Source organism: Hyperolius riggenbachi, chromosome 1 (assembly GCF_040937935.1).
Source record: "Hyperolius riggenbachi isolate aHypRig1 chromosome 1, aHypRig1.pri, whole genome shotgun sequence".
Classification (NCBI taxonomy): domain Eukaryota; kingdom Metazoa; phylum Chordata; class Amphibia; order Anura; family Hyperoliidae; genus Hyperolius; species Hyperolius riggenbachi.
In genome coordinates this window covers 374,764,408-374,779,708 of record NC_090646.1, presented here as the reverse complement: position 1 = coordinate 374,779,708, position 15,301 = coordinate 374,764,408, and the positions used below count along the sequence as shown (strand labels likewise).

Below are 15,301 nucleotides of genomic sequence, written 5' to 3'. Positions count from 1 at the left end.
TAGCAAATATAGAGTTTATTATTGGCCTTCCCTAGCTAAAGTCTGAATTTACTAAGCATGTGCAGCAAAGTGGCATATTAAATAGCATACTTGCCTGGCAGTGTTGGGATTCCCAGTTCAAATCTGGATCACTACACCATTTGCATGAAGTCTGTATGTTCTCCCCATGCTTGCATGCTTTGTATGTTCTCCTGAATGATGCATGCATGCTTTATATTTTCTCCTCATGCTTGCATGCTTTCTTTCCAAAAACAAAAAAATTGTTCTTAGACTATGATAGATGGATATGGGTGAGACTGCATCTATTCACTTCTGATTGAAGAGTATGACCTGCTGATTAGAATCCAGGAGATAAGACTATCCATTATTGATGTCAATGCATATACTTCAGTAACGTGCGTTACACTAATAGCGTGCACGTTACCTATTTGCACAAATTGCACAATCAGTGGTGTAGCTTAGGAACTCTGGGCCTGCATGACATTGGGCCCCCTCAAGCGCTCTGTACATAACAACTACTATGGCGCACCAATACCTGCCAAGGACAGCTGCAGTGTCAGATAGGTGAAGCCTGTGGAGGAGAACAGTCTATTAATGGCTACAACCAATCAAATGACATAGAGGTAATCATCACCAGCATAGGCCCAATAAAGAGCTAATAAAGCTGTTGAAGGAGGGATACTAGAGGGCCTCTCTAGTCCAGGGCCCCCGGTGTGATCACTACCTCTGTATCCCCCTTTTGGTACTCCACTGCATGTTATATAACTGGCTAAGTGCCAAATAAAATGCTGTGTGTGACCTATGCACAAACATTTTACAGAACTTTTGGGAATAAGCCCCTATTTCACTCAAAGGAAATTTCCAACTTTACAGCAAAACAGTCACTGACACATTCTCCACTCAGCACTGTTTACCACTATTCATAGTTTTTAATACCTAATAGGGTCTGTTTCCCTGCTTATTGATTAACTATGTGACAATGCTCTCATCACCTACAGAGGGGAAAAAATATGTTTTAAAAACAAACAGAAATGTCATTCACATTCAAATTCATAATACTTTCCTGATCCTTCGTGCCATTTCTGTAGAAAAAGGGCTTACACAAAAAAAAAAAACATTTCTAACCTTCCTGATTATATGCAGTACTATTTTTATCATGTAAATATGAAATATTATCTGTTAATTTTTCATGTATGCCACTTGATTCCAAGGAGTCCAGACTGAAAGTCTAAAAGTTAATATGCAATCCTGCTCTGAGATTAGATTACTTAATTCTGAAGACAGGTCAGTAACAGTGGAATGAATTACTCTCCCCACCCCTTTTCTCATTGGTCAACATATCAGATTATACAGTGGTTGCTACTTCGAAAAGCCACGAAACATGCCACCTGCTGGATATATCAGGTAAACATGAAAAATAGCTATACAATAGTTCACCTTTTGCATGAAAACAAATTTTAATTTAAAAAAGATTACCAATGCTATCTATCTGTCTATCTATCTATCTATCTATCTACCTATCTATCTATCAATCTATCTATATATATCAGAAATCTTCTTTAGGTTTCCTTTGTAGCACTGAAGTTTGAGTTAATTTGTACAAATATACTACACTGTTAATCTCACTACCCCCATCTAATTACTGAACTGTCCCTTAACTTCCTATAGCCTTGTAAGCAGTTGTCAAGCTGCTGGTCATAATCAGAGGATTGGAATTATTTTACTGTTATCCTTAGTCTGCCAGCATGATATATCACAATGTTCCACTAAAAAGGATTCTAGGCGGATTTGCTTTCTCTTGTTTCCTGAGCCCTGCGTACTTGCATTGACCTAAGTCGATGTACACCAGCTGGTCATGTCCATCACTCCAGCCAAGTCACAGAATTCCTGAATATACTTAGACCCCGCAGGGCCTGTTGCACAAACAGTCACTACTTTGCAGGACTGGAGCAAACCAGGGCTTAAAATGAAACAAGCTTGGAATTTTCCTTGAAGAAGCCAATTTTTTGGGAATTAACCATGAAAGACTTTACACACATTCCACTTTTCTCTATATTCACTGTGGCTGCTTTTGGCTTTGCGGAGAGACTTCCCAAAGGTTTGTTCAACTGCATCATCTTGTCACTTAGTCACTGTTGGGTATTTATGTACTGAGTAAGAGAGACTGAATGTTTGAAAAGCTAGTTGTTCTTTTTCTGTTAGGCTTAAGTCAATTTGCTTAACACATTGCTCGTATTGATATTCGGTATACCTGTGTATAAATTACAAAGACAAAATGGTCTGCTACACTAAAGTAAATCTGTCAGTACTGATTGATTACAGGATGATAAGATCCATTTAATAAAATATGCCCGAGACCTCTGGCTTCCCCTGTAATCAATCTATAATGTTGATTATAAAATGTCTTTTGCCCTTGGAATCAAACAGTACAACTCCACAAATACTGGAGCATGTGCATGATATTGAAGAGAATTCTGTAGATCTGATTGGTGTGAAGTATAAAGTTTGGCACATCGATTGCTACTCCCTAAATGTAATTCGATCAGAGAGCACTGAGGCTGCCATTGCTGTTTCCTTCCAGAAGATTTTCTTACATGATTTTGGTTAAACCGGAAAATGTTGAAATAGTATGACTTATTGGATAATTTCCATAAAAGGCAAGCTTTTGAATATTTTTATGGTTCTTCATTAGGTATGATACAGAAATTAATCTGAAATACACATACATACACATCAAACGAAATACAGGAAATACAGACGTTACTTGTGAGTTTTCCATCTATTGAGTTGGTGTTACATTATTTACAATGTGTGTGTGTGCGTGCGTGCGTGCGTGCGTGCGTGTGTGTGTGTGTGTGTGTTCTACTTTACTGTTTTATTTATCCTATTAAAAGTGAGAAATGTATTTACAGTGGTTATTAGCTGGGACATTACCTCTTCTGAAAAAATGCATTTGGCTTTTCTTTACATATTTTAACAATCAACAACTTGTAGCGTGTACATTACTTTTAATGATATAGTCATAAGGTCATATAGTCATAAAAGTTTTAGTTTTGTAGACTACGTACGGTTACATGTGGTAAATGTGTAAACCTTAAAATACTGAATTTTAGTATTAGAGGAAAAATATCATGCAATCATTATTTTTTATTTGGGTAAATATTTGTCTTTGAAATGGGAGATCTACCAATTTAGCTTAGGGCAAGCAAGAATAATCACTTGAGATGAAAAGATTTAAGCTACACTCACAGTGGTGTATTGGGGTGCGCTATAACAGGCGTATTGTTATGTGGCATACCACTGCAATGCACCACCTATGCAACGTTTACAGTGCGGCCGATGCAATTTAACAGCGCACAGCATCCCAACAACAAAAAGTATGCTTTAGCAGTTACAGTGAAGCATACTTTTCATTGAATGTATGCTTCACTGTATGCAACGCAATACGTGGATAATATGCGGAGCAACTTTCATTTTCCATGGCATTTTTGCTGTTACAGGGAACGCAATGCGTATTGTGAACCTAGCCTTAACCTCGTCTTAACCACTGAGGAGATCACACGTGATTATCTCCCCCCTGGAGCTGAGGACACATGACTGTCCTACAATAATAAAATAAATGAGTACAGTAAAGTAATGTTAAAGAAAAGTATGTCGTTAATATTAAAATTTAAATATATATTTTTTGTGCAATATAAATTGCATTATCTTTTATTATATTTGTTATTATTATTACTGAAAAAAATGTAACATTTTTTAAAATTAAAAAACAGTTTCTACCCACCTTAAAACCATTGTAACACTCTATATGCCATTTAGGCGTGTAGGGTCTGTATAGTCTGTAAAGAATGAGCTCATGAGTGGGAAATTTGCCCCTCCCCTTGCAAGACCTCCTTTGTCCATTGTTACTAATGAGGGGCTCTTCCCTGCCCCCACTAATATCATGGGTAAAACTTATGGTGGAATCTACAAACTTGCTTTAATCATATGAGGACCCATAGATTTCTGTCCCCTCCAAAGGAAATTAGTAGAAGGTACATTAATGCCTCTTACTCATTCCCACAAATAATTCAAAGTAAAAAACCCACACCTTGAGAAATACTTTATTGAAAAATAGACACATATGTCCTTGCTAATTTTCTTTGCTCTGGTAAAGGAAATCTCTTTCACATGGCACTCATTCACAGTAGAATTATGTTATAAAACATCCATATACAGTAGTCTATAGGTAGAGCTTTGCCCGGGCATTTGTTTCACTTGACTCTGGATCTGGATGCTCTCTTCTGATGTGCTTGGATTTTGTATTATATACATATCAATATTAATCCTTTGCACTTAAAGTGTACCGCAGGTGACAGGATGTGATAAACAGGTGTATGTACAGTACCAAGCATACAAATAACCAGGCTGAATTCCTTTACCTATTTTTCTGCCTTAACCATTTCTGCCGCCCGGACGTGAAGCTCACGTCCGGATGGCTGCTCTACTGCGGTGCTGCGCTTCGGCACGCTCCGCCCCCGTGCTGTCCCCCGGTAGCCCTGGGATCAATGAACGGGAACATGGTTCCCGATCACTGATCCATGTCCCCAGCAGAAAAACTGAAGCACTCTTACAAGAGGCTTCAGTCTTTCTGCACGTAAAATTTTCCGCATCATCCTTGTGCTTCCGGTTAGCGAGAAGCACAAGGACAAAAAAAACTCAAGTAAATACAAGTAAATAGTAAAACTACATCTACATATTTTTTACATTACAATTTACACATATAATAACATTAAAAATTAACAGTTTATTTCCCACACCAAAATATTACCCAAATAAATTTTTTTATGGAAAAAAAGAAACAAACAAACAAAAAGACATAAATAGTTACCTAAGGGTCTGAACTTTTTAAATATGCATTTGAAGGGGGGTATACTACAAACATTTTTTTAATTATAAGCTTGTAAATAGTGATTTATAGTGATAAGCTTGTAAATAATGATGGATGCAAAACGGAAAAAATGCACCTTTATTTCCAAATAAAATATTAGCGCCATACATTGTGATAGGGACAAAATTTAAATGGTGCCATAACCAAGACAAATGGGCAAATAAAATACATAGGTTTTAATTATGGTAGCATAGATTATTTTAAAGCTATAATGGCCGAAAACTGAGAAATAATTAATTTTTTCCATTTTTGTCTTATTAATTCTGTTAAAATGCATTTATAAAAAAATAATTCTTAGCAAAAATGTACCACCCAAAGAAAGCCTAATTAGTGGTGGAAAAAACAAGATATAGATCAATAAATTGTGATAAGTAATGACAAAGTTATTAGCAAATGAATGGGAGGTGAAAATTGCTCTGCTGCATAAGGTGAAAGATCCCCGCGGGCTGAAATGGTTAAAGGACATCGGAGGTGAAAATAAAGTGATGAGATAAACAATTGTATCTATCCTTCTTCTCCTAAAAATGACTTTTTTAGATATCTCACAGTTTTATTTTATATTTAAATCTAGTTTTTATGTTTTTTACGGTTTCATTGTCTCAGCTCAATTACACCTTCATTGCAGTGTGCCAAAGCTTAAATCTATGAACTATTAACCATTTTTATCTCTTTCCTACTCTCAGAAGCCATTTACTGACAGGAAAGTGATTTATGGCTGTACTTACTTATCAGTGAGGGTTATGCTACACTCTGACCCAGTCCTGACCCAGACAGTCACTTGCATACCTGATGTTTAACTCTTTTAGGCAGAGAAAGAAAAAAAGGAACACAACACAGTCATTTGTGTGCTTGGCACTGTACAAACACATGTCTATCTCATCATGTCACATGTCACCTCGGTAGTCCTTTAACATCATGTATGCAAATTAAACATCAGGTATGCACGCTAAACATCAGGTATGCAAGTGACGGTTTCTCTGCAGTCAAAACCTAGTCAGGTGATACAGACAATACACAAAAATAATGGATACCACTAGAATAAGTACAATATAAGATAGATCATATTTCACTTACCATAGGGATTCTAGCAACCTATTTCCAACACATACACAAATAAGAAGCACCCGAAGTTCTATGCTCAAAAATAGGGTAAGAAATGTATTCTATCGAAAAGCACACATGTATGGCAGCCACATGCAAGAGTCTGTCAAAGTTAAAAACTTCAGAGCTGTAGATAAAGTGCTACATGCAACCTAAGCTATCCTGCTGCGCAGCATGATAAAAGCTAAGCCGGCAATTACATACTCACGCACACACGTGGCCACCTTCATTCACTTTCATGGGGCAGCAAGAAGCGGCATGCAGAAAGCTGAGGTGTGGAAATGAAATCCTTTGAGTCCTTGATAGAGACAATACAACATTAAACCTACTTTTTTTAGCCGATACGCAGAAAATAAAACTGTGGAATTCTACAAAAGTCAGTTTTAGGAGTAGGAGGATAGATACAATTGTTTATCTCATCATTTTATTACATACTCTCACACAGCAGCCTGGCATTTTACTTCATGCCATGGTTCCCTCCTTACAACTCGTCCCTACTCTATCCCATGTAAATCAGACATAGACCTGGGTTTGACAGTGTTACCTTTAGGTAAAGGGACACACACATAGATCACAATTTCCCATTTTTCTATGCACACCACTCATAAAGAATGTGATCACTAACAAGCATTGATAGGGGGTAAAAATGTTTTTGTCCCCCATTATTACCTTTTTACACTCTAGCAATTCATTCCTATTCATTCATCTAACTAAACCCAATGTATTTTACCTTGTTGTGCTGGAAAAGGCAGTGATGCTGGGTTGGATTAGCCACTATTAAAAGCAAAAAACTGGATTTAGGCCTAATTGGCCAGTATTATCAAAGTGTAACTGTGCAAAGCACAAGGTTTTGGCCCAGCAGGACTTTTACCAAGTGCTAAAAGAACATATTGTATGTGCAAGCAGCAATTTGTACAGTTAACTCAATTAGCATGAACACACCCTCAAGAACAAGGTGACAGGCACACACTTAAAGAGTAACTGTTGGGCATAAAATCAAAAATCAATTATTTATTTTTATCTGGTAAACAATTAATAAGAATGCTAATCAGGCAATCCAAAAGTTAAAATCACTATTACTTTTCTTGTTGATAAATTATCATTCCCCAGTTTACATGACTCGTATTTGGTATTTGGTACACAGAAAATTTGGTACACAAAAGAGAAGTTGCAGGGCATGCTGGGTTGTCTTTTTTTGCTTCTCTACTTCCCCTCACACTTAACTAATGCAGCCTGATTGGCTGAAGCCTCTTTCGCTCCTGTTTTCCCCTCCCACACCTCTGTTCCTCTCTGACTGGCCAATATTTCTCAGGCTGAAACAATGCACTTTCTATAGTGAAGGGCAGAAAAATCAGGCAGAGGAAACTAAGGGCGGATATTACATCACGACTGGCTTCAAAATAGCCACAGTAAATATGGAAACTGTCTAGCATAGGCTTCTCTACTTTTCCTTTATAAAATTCACAGGAATCATAACGTGGACAGTGCAATACGTATGTTATGTAAGTAGAACAAGTATTTATCTACTTAAATATTTGTTTTTTTTTCCTGAGATAGTATGGCTGACAGCTCCTCTTTAAAGAGTCAATAGATATACCCACCTATTTTCCTTCTTAGAGGTCAACATCTTCACTTGAAGCCACCTTTTCCAGGATACACCATCTCAGATCTCCTACTGCATGGTGACATTTAAAGAAATGTCGATCTACTGCTGAATCAAAATTATTTTTACCATCATGTATGTCCGCCCTTAAAGTTCTAATATCACTGTGATGCTCATTCAACTGTAATCTCACAAGTCTGTTAGTTTGACCACCATACCCAAACCCATAGGCAAGTGCTGCCTGGTTGACTCCCTGGTACCTTAGACTGATTGGGCTGCAGTGCTGAGGCACCTCTGTTTGTTGCCCTATTAGCTACAGCCACATTGCCCTGCTTGTAAAATGTAATTCTTGCTGCAGATTCCATTGGAACAAATGGTACTAGCTGGTAGCTTTTCAGATGGAAGGTAAAAGCTCAGATATTTGCCTTTGATCATATGACTGGCAAGCATTGGTCACAAATAAATAGCAGATTGCTAGGTTTCTGCTTCGCATTTAAATTTGTAAACAGAAATTTTTACAGCACACTGGAAGAGTTCTGTGACATATTTCGTCAGGGTCGGCGGTGCATTTGTTGCTGATCATGGTTCTCATAGCTTAGTAATGCACAGATCTTCTTCATATGAGGTTACACATCACACTGTATCTGGTCAACATAAATGTTGTGCTACTAAGTTGTATTCATTTAGTGTGATACTTGTGCTATATGGTAAAGATGAACTAAACTGCAAAAAGCAAACTTACTAAACTTTCTTTGCAGATCAGTCAAATATTACATCTGTGAACAGCGTTTGTTTCAAACCAACAAATTACAGAACAACTCATAGATATTTCATTTCCTGATTAAGTGAACTACATAGGGCTCAGCCCACTTACTGAAGCTCTCAACTTGCCTACTAAGATCAGCAATAGACTTATGCTCAAGGCTAGATTTATAGTTTTTCCGCCCTTAGCCCAACTTACCACGTGCAACAGGGCCCCTCCCATTCCATGTGCAGCCTCCTCTTTCATGTGTAACATCCATTTACCGCAGTCTCTATTTTTCATGTACAGCTCAATTGAGCAGCATCTCTCCTCTTGCATATGTCTTTTCTTCCATATTCAGCAATTTCTTTTTCATGTCCAGCCCCCCCTTGGCCGGGCAGCCGCCGATGGTCCGGGCCTTTGTGGGCCTTCCAGAAATCTGGCCCTGCTTCTGCTTTAGCTCCCAAAGCACTATCTCACCTACATTCATCACTGAGTTTACTGACTTTAGAATATGCAGTAACTACCTCCAACAGCGCAGAACTATTTTCCAGGGCACCTGCCTTTCTTCTCCATGTGACTATAATATCACATGCAGATAATGTCTGGGATTGGAGGGATTGGCGTGTACTGCCTGTGGATGAGAGCACATGCTTCACTGTTGATCTCTGCATAGCACCATGCTTCCCTGCCAAACTCTGCAGGTTAGTGGTGCTACTGTGGGTTGCATACAGACTTGCTTTGAAACCATCGCCCACCGATAATAGATTTACTGTAGCCATGTCACCCTATAAAATTTGAATTTTAACTACCTGCTTTTCTAGTTGCAGGACCAGGTTAAATGGTCTATGCTCCCTGTTCGTCAGCTTTAATGTTTACCCTATGTGGATGGCATCTCAATTCCCTGTGACATCACATGCCCAGTTTAAACCTCCCTTCATGTGCAAAGTATTCAATGCAATAAGCAGAAAAGAGGTAGCTGTGCGTGTCCTAAAACTCTGCACAGCAGTCTCTCTGTGTGGGATAATCATTTGTGCTGCCCTGTGAAGAGATCATTTAGTTGCAGCAGGGCTGTTTTTAAACACAGTCCATCCAGGCAGATACCTTTGGCGACACCTGCAAGAAGGGGAACCACAGAGCTAATCTTAGCACACTGTGCATACTGGGTTTACTATACACAACTCCTAATGCCAGTAAGAAAGGGATGGATGCTAATTGTAACACCTAAATGACCACTGTGAACTACACCTAACTGTTTTAGATGTGGTCTTTATTGATTGTTGAACTGTTTTGGAATTCCAATACAATATTACAGAACACCCAAGCAGTTTAGGGTGACTCAGAACAACTAGGAAAGTATAGGGGACTAAAAGTACAGTATTCTGACCTGTGAGACTCAGTCTTGACAAACACAGCATTTATTTAGTTTTATTTAGATGGCTACACACCCCTCATAACTATTATAGAAAGAGTTTATTATGTGGATTGAGTGAGTTTGTGACAGTGAAGTGTATTTGGTCTGGTCATAATTTGCATATACTGTACAGAGTAAAGCTGCCCACACACTACTCGACAGCAGCGTCGATCGGACCGAGACTGTCCCACAATTGACATTACAATCAAGAAGGCACGCAATGTCAGCCAAAGAACAGCCATCCTTGATCATTGAAAGTCACCTTTGGTGGTAAACAAAATGTTTGCCCAATTCGACGTTTGAATGTTGAATTAGGCTAAATATTGTACAGTGTATGGACAGTTCTATTTTGAGGAACAACACCGTTTCTGTATAATATAACCTGTCAATTTGTTATTGGTGTCAGCAGAACTAAGTAATGTAGGCTCTGGTCTTCCTTTTACAAGATTGGGAGAGGCAAAGGAGACTTGTCTGGGGCACCATTTAACCAGAAATGGCCCCAGTATTCCACTTATGACTACTCCCTCCACTGCAGGTTACGTGTAAAGCTGCTTCACTCAGTACACAAAGCTGAGAATGCATCTGAGACCTGGCACCACCCATACCAAGAAATCAGACAGTGATGACACTTTGCACCCCCTCCAAACAAGACAGTGAGCATGTCACTGGCTATTTCTGTGTGGGCCACAATTATGGTGAGGGAGAACAATCTTATGTGACAGACAAGCCATTTACACTGTTACATACAGAACCCATAACAATAGTTTAATAGTAAAAGCAATAATCCCATAAATGAGAATTTATCTTTAATCAACTAACATTATCAGAATGATGTAATGCCTTAAAGTGAACCTGAACCGAAAATAAAAAGTCAAAATAACCATACACAGGTCATACTTACCTCCTGTGTAGTCTATTCCTCAATATCTTTCTCCTCTCCTGCATCCTGTTTGTCCACTCTGATCAATGGAATTCTCTGTCCTCCCTCTTGAAAATGGCCATTACCCCATAACAGCTTCCTGGTCCGCACACTGTTAAACTGTAATATCACCCACTTGAGTGGTAGGGAAAAATTGAACTTACCTTGCACATTCAGTTGTAACTGACAGCTGCTGATATATAACTGACAGCAGCTGGTATATTTCAGTTCTGACAAAATATTGTCAGAACTGGAAGGGATCACTGTAGGAAGAAAATGGTGAGCATCTGAGAGGAACTGACGGCGAGGTACGTACGTAATATTCATTTGCAGCTATGTCATGTGTTTATTTTAAATAATTTTACTCACTACAGGTTCCCTTTAAAATGATGAGGAACTGTGCAATGGGGTCCTTCACTTTCTCTGTGGTTTCACCAACAAAGATAGGTCCTCAAGGCCCAATGATCACACAGTAAACATGAGATTTTACAAGCCAAAGGCAAAGATTACCTTATTAGAAATGTATGTAAAGAGGGTAAAAACACAAAATTCAAAACTCTGAAAGCCCTAGCCTGAGCACATGTTTTGCCATAATTTAACAGGACTTTATTTTACACTGACGTGAACCTGAGGGGAAAACAAAGTGACCCTAGGAGGTACTTACCTTGGCAGGGATAAGCCTCTGAATCCAAAAGAGGCTCCCCCCTATCTTCCTTAGCAGAGGTGCACTAGTGGCTGTCTGCTCAGGTCGTACGCAGTAGAGCATACCCAATCGTACTCAACTATTCTGGCTGGAGGCCAAGCAGAATGCCGCTAGTGTGCCTGCGCGGGCAGGCCATTGATGCTGTTATGGTTTTTCTTTTTCCAGGTGTTCCTGCTCTGGATCGAGCTGGCTGATAAAGATGGCCCGAACTGATCTCCTGTCGAATAGTTCATGTCAAACAAGACGTGTTCCGGTTCCCATCTATTCACTAACATATGGCGAATTTGACCCGCCTTCTTTACATTATAATGGAGTCAAAAACTTACCTCTCAGCCCAGAGTCAGCATACACATGACAGCCAATAAGCTATTCCTCCCACCTGGACCGCCCCCCACCTATCAGAAAGCCAGCACAGCAGCCATTTTACACTCTGACTGTGGCTGCTGTGAAGGAGACTAAAGACAGAGCTGTACTGCTATTAGGGAAAGCGTTAGTTAGATCTGTGTTCTACATAACCCCAAGAGCCCTTCTAAAGGCTGTGTTTTGTAGTGCACCGATTATAACCCACCTTCACACCCCTACTGGCAGTGGCATCTACTCTGGTATCCACTACTACGCCCAGTATAAGGCCTCAGTGCAAAAGCACTGTGTATGTACTTAGATGGCCATGATTCCACAGGAGCTGTAACATGCCTGCAGCATTTTCATTCAGGGGATGTAGGGGCCAAAATCACATCCTCTGAAATCGCTCTAGAAATTACTAGTTTTTACAGGCAAAATTGCTCTCACAAACGATGGTTTTTTTTAGAGTGATGTGCAATCTCTAGTGGGCCCCAAGACTGACTGTTGCTCAGTATAGCATTCACTCTTTTATAAATAGCCCACAAGTAAATACTTTCTGTTATTAGTCCAACTGAAGCTGTAGAGCATGCTTTTCTTGTGTGACTGTGATGTAGCACAATTTTATGAGGTCTGGTTGCAGCTGAAGGAGCCGTTTGTGTAACGTTAGGATGGTGCAATAAATCTCCAACCTGTGTGGTTAGATTGCAGAGTTGCTGAACAGATTCGGTTCCCTTGTGTTTCAGTCTTATGCTGACCAAGGTTTTCATCCGAATGGGAAAAAGAGTTTTAAGATTTCAGTTTATGTGTTTTTATGGGCATCTCTTGACCTCTGTACTATCTTGCATCCTTGACTATCTGACTGCTGTTTCTTTACTTGTATCCTCTCGTTTCCTGAATATCACTATTACAGTGATAAAAACATAACTTGCAGTGTTTTCACTTTCAGCTGCACTGCCTGTTATAACTATGCAGTAGACAGCAGCCCAAGCCACCAAGCCCTATGTCTGAGCATCATATTTGACTCTGAACTCTCATTCAGCCTTTATATTAACTCATTATTCACTTCCTGTTATCATCTGAAAAATATAGCAGGAATCTATCTCTCACACAAGATGCTGCAGGAATGAGACGGCGTGTCTTGGTCATATCTTGTCTTGGCTTCTGAACATCCTCAGTGGCTTGCCTACTAACCAGCTGGCTCCTCTGCAATCTGTTCTGAGCTCAGATGCTTGCCTTATTCACCCCTCCTCCCATTCCTCTGTTACTGCCTTTTTAATCTCTACACTGGCTACTGCTAACTTTAATTGTTAAATCACTCCATAAACTTTCTCCACAATACCTCTTCTCCCTAAGATATACCGTAATCCAAATAGTAGTCTTTACTATGTTAGGGGTGCCACAGCAGTAGTGTGGCCATGTCAGCAGCAGTGGTGCCATGGGTAGGGGTGCTGTTGGTGGGTTCCATGATGACAGGGACTCTTCAAATAAGAAAAGGCAGAAGACTTTAGTATGTAAGAAAAGAAGACTAGAAGCAGGGGTGGCTCTTCCATAAAGCAACGTGAATCAAGTAACAATTAGCGGGCGGTAAGAGGCAGCTCCCATCCCTAAATGTCCCCCTCCTCACATTCCCCATCTCTAGGTTTGTGGTGTAGCTTCACTCACCTGCTCTCAGCATTCCAGCGATGGGCTCTCAGATTCCCCCATAAGTCACCCAGGGCCTACCTTCAAATGCTTGGTGGTAGTAACGCCCACCTGCCCAAGCACAAAGTGTAGATGAGCCCCTTGTTCTTGATATGTATAGGGTTTTGTAGGAAAGGTAGAGGGTTTGCTACCCCTCTCTTACAGCACCCCCATCTAATGGAGCACATGGGCTGGTATAGCTCATGGTGCGCAGTCCCCCACTGGCGAGGCTCCAAACCCTGAGGAATACCAGCCAGCATGGAAGACAAGGAGTTAACACTGCCTGGAAAGAGAACCCCGCACTGTCTGCATTTTTAATTTAAATCTGACCAAATCTGGCATTCTATCGGTTTAAACTGAACTTTTTTATACTTATAATATAAAAAAAAAATATGGAAGTGTATGCAGCTTGAAAATAAACTAATCAAATCAAACAGCAGCTCCATTTCATTAGCTTGTTTTCAATCTGCATAAATGTACATATTTAGCCTAAAAAATTGCAACAATTCAAAATTTCTTGAACCCCATTGACCATCCCTACCAGGTTTTTAAAGTTGTAATGCTGATTATATAAACTGTAAGTAATACCTTTAAAGAGGAACTCCAGTGAAAATAATTTAATATAAAAAGGTGCTTAATTTTTACAATAATTATGTATACATGATTTAGTCAGAGTTTGCTCATTGTAAAATCTTTCCTCTCCCAGATTCACATTCTGACATGTATTACATGGTGACATTGTTACTGTGGGCAGATTATGTAGCTGTTCTGGCTTTAACAGACAGCTATAAACAGCCATTTCCTGTGTGTGTCATTGTTACATTGTGGCAGTTTGCCCAGAGTACCGTACGGTACCAGAGCCTCTTGTGGGAGGGGTTTCAGCACAAAATCAGTCATACAGCGCCCCCTGATGGTCTGTTTGTGAAAATCATTATATTTTTCATGTAAAAGTGGGTATCAGCTACTAATTGGGATAAAGTTCAATTCTTGGTCGGAGTTTCTCTTTAAAGGGAAACTTTGTAAATGAACAAAAAAAAAAACAACACAAAAAACAGACATGTAGCTCTGCTTGCCTGCAGCTCTGCACCTATCCATACAGCCTACCTTTTTTGGATTGTTAGCTTCCTCTTAGAAGATTGAAATCTTATAACTGTTCAACACCTATTTCTACAAATACAAGTCATCCTCACATTGGGGTGTATGCAGTAAACTGGGTTAAGCAGGATAACATGCGTAAAGTCTGTTAGACACGATGAGTAGAGAGTAATGCATTGTATTTAATGTACTGTATTCTGCTCTCCTCATTGTGCTTATTACATACACCCCATGGTCTCAACCTAAATGCAGGAATGCTGGAAATATTCTGAAATGTATTGTGTATAATCCAGATCCTTCCATGATTCCCCTGGTGCCTACTGTTCAAGCACTGGGACCCTCACAACATATTTAACAAGAGTTTGTTGAATATGTCCTCGTGGCTGCGCACTCATCCATTTATGAGTGCGGCAGTACTGTACCACTAAGAGCCAGTATAATAATATGCTTGTTGAGGGTAGCAGGCTAGCAGCGTCATACATATGCCAGAACCACAATCACTGAGCACTTCCATTTTGGTCCTCCTAAGCTCTTCACACTCTGGTCCTGGCAGTGGCTTTATTGTAGCATCTGTTATCATGTTATCAGTGTCACAGTGGTTAAACACAATTACCTAGAAGCTGATGTTGGCTGACGTCAATGTGCTGGGATCTAGTTCTGCTGTTTGCTTGCTATGGTTATCATTAGTGGAAGCATTTCTTTTCCAGTAGCTTTAATACACATATATTTGCTTCTTGGGTATAGGACGATTTTGTATTTCCTCCCGTGATTT

At 39.6% G+C, this 15,301-nt stretch overlaps 1 protein-coding gene across 1 annotated transcript in view; it reads left to right on the top strand.

The window, feature by feature from the left end:
• The first annotated feature begins 1,924 nt into the window (after positions 1-1,924).
• MUSK (muscle associated receptor tyrosine kinase) overlaps positions 1,925-15,301 on the top strand; it is a 206,873-nt gene continuing 193,496 nt past the window's right edge. The window contains exon 1 of the mRNA XM_068234339.1: positions 1,925-2,098. Coding sequence (XP_068090440.1) covers positions 2,020-2,098 — 79 coding nt within the window. The 5' untranslated portion in view covers positions 1,925-2,019. The remainder of the gene's footprint in view (positions 2,099-15,301) is intronic.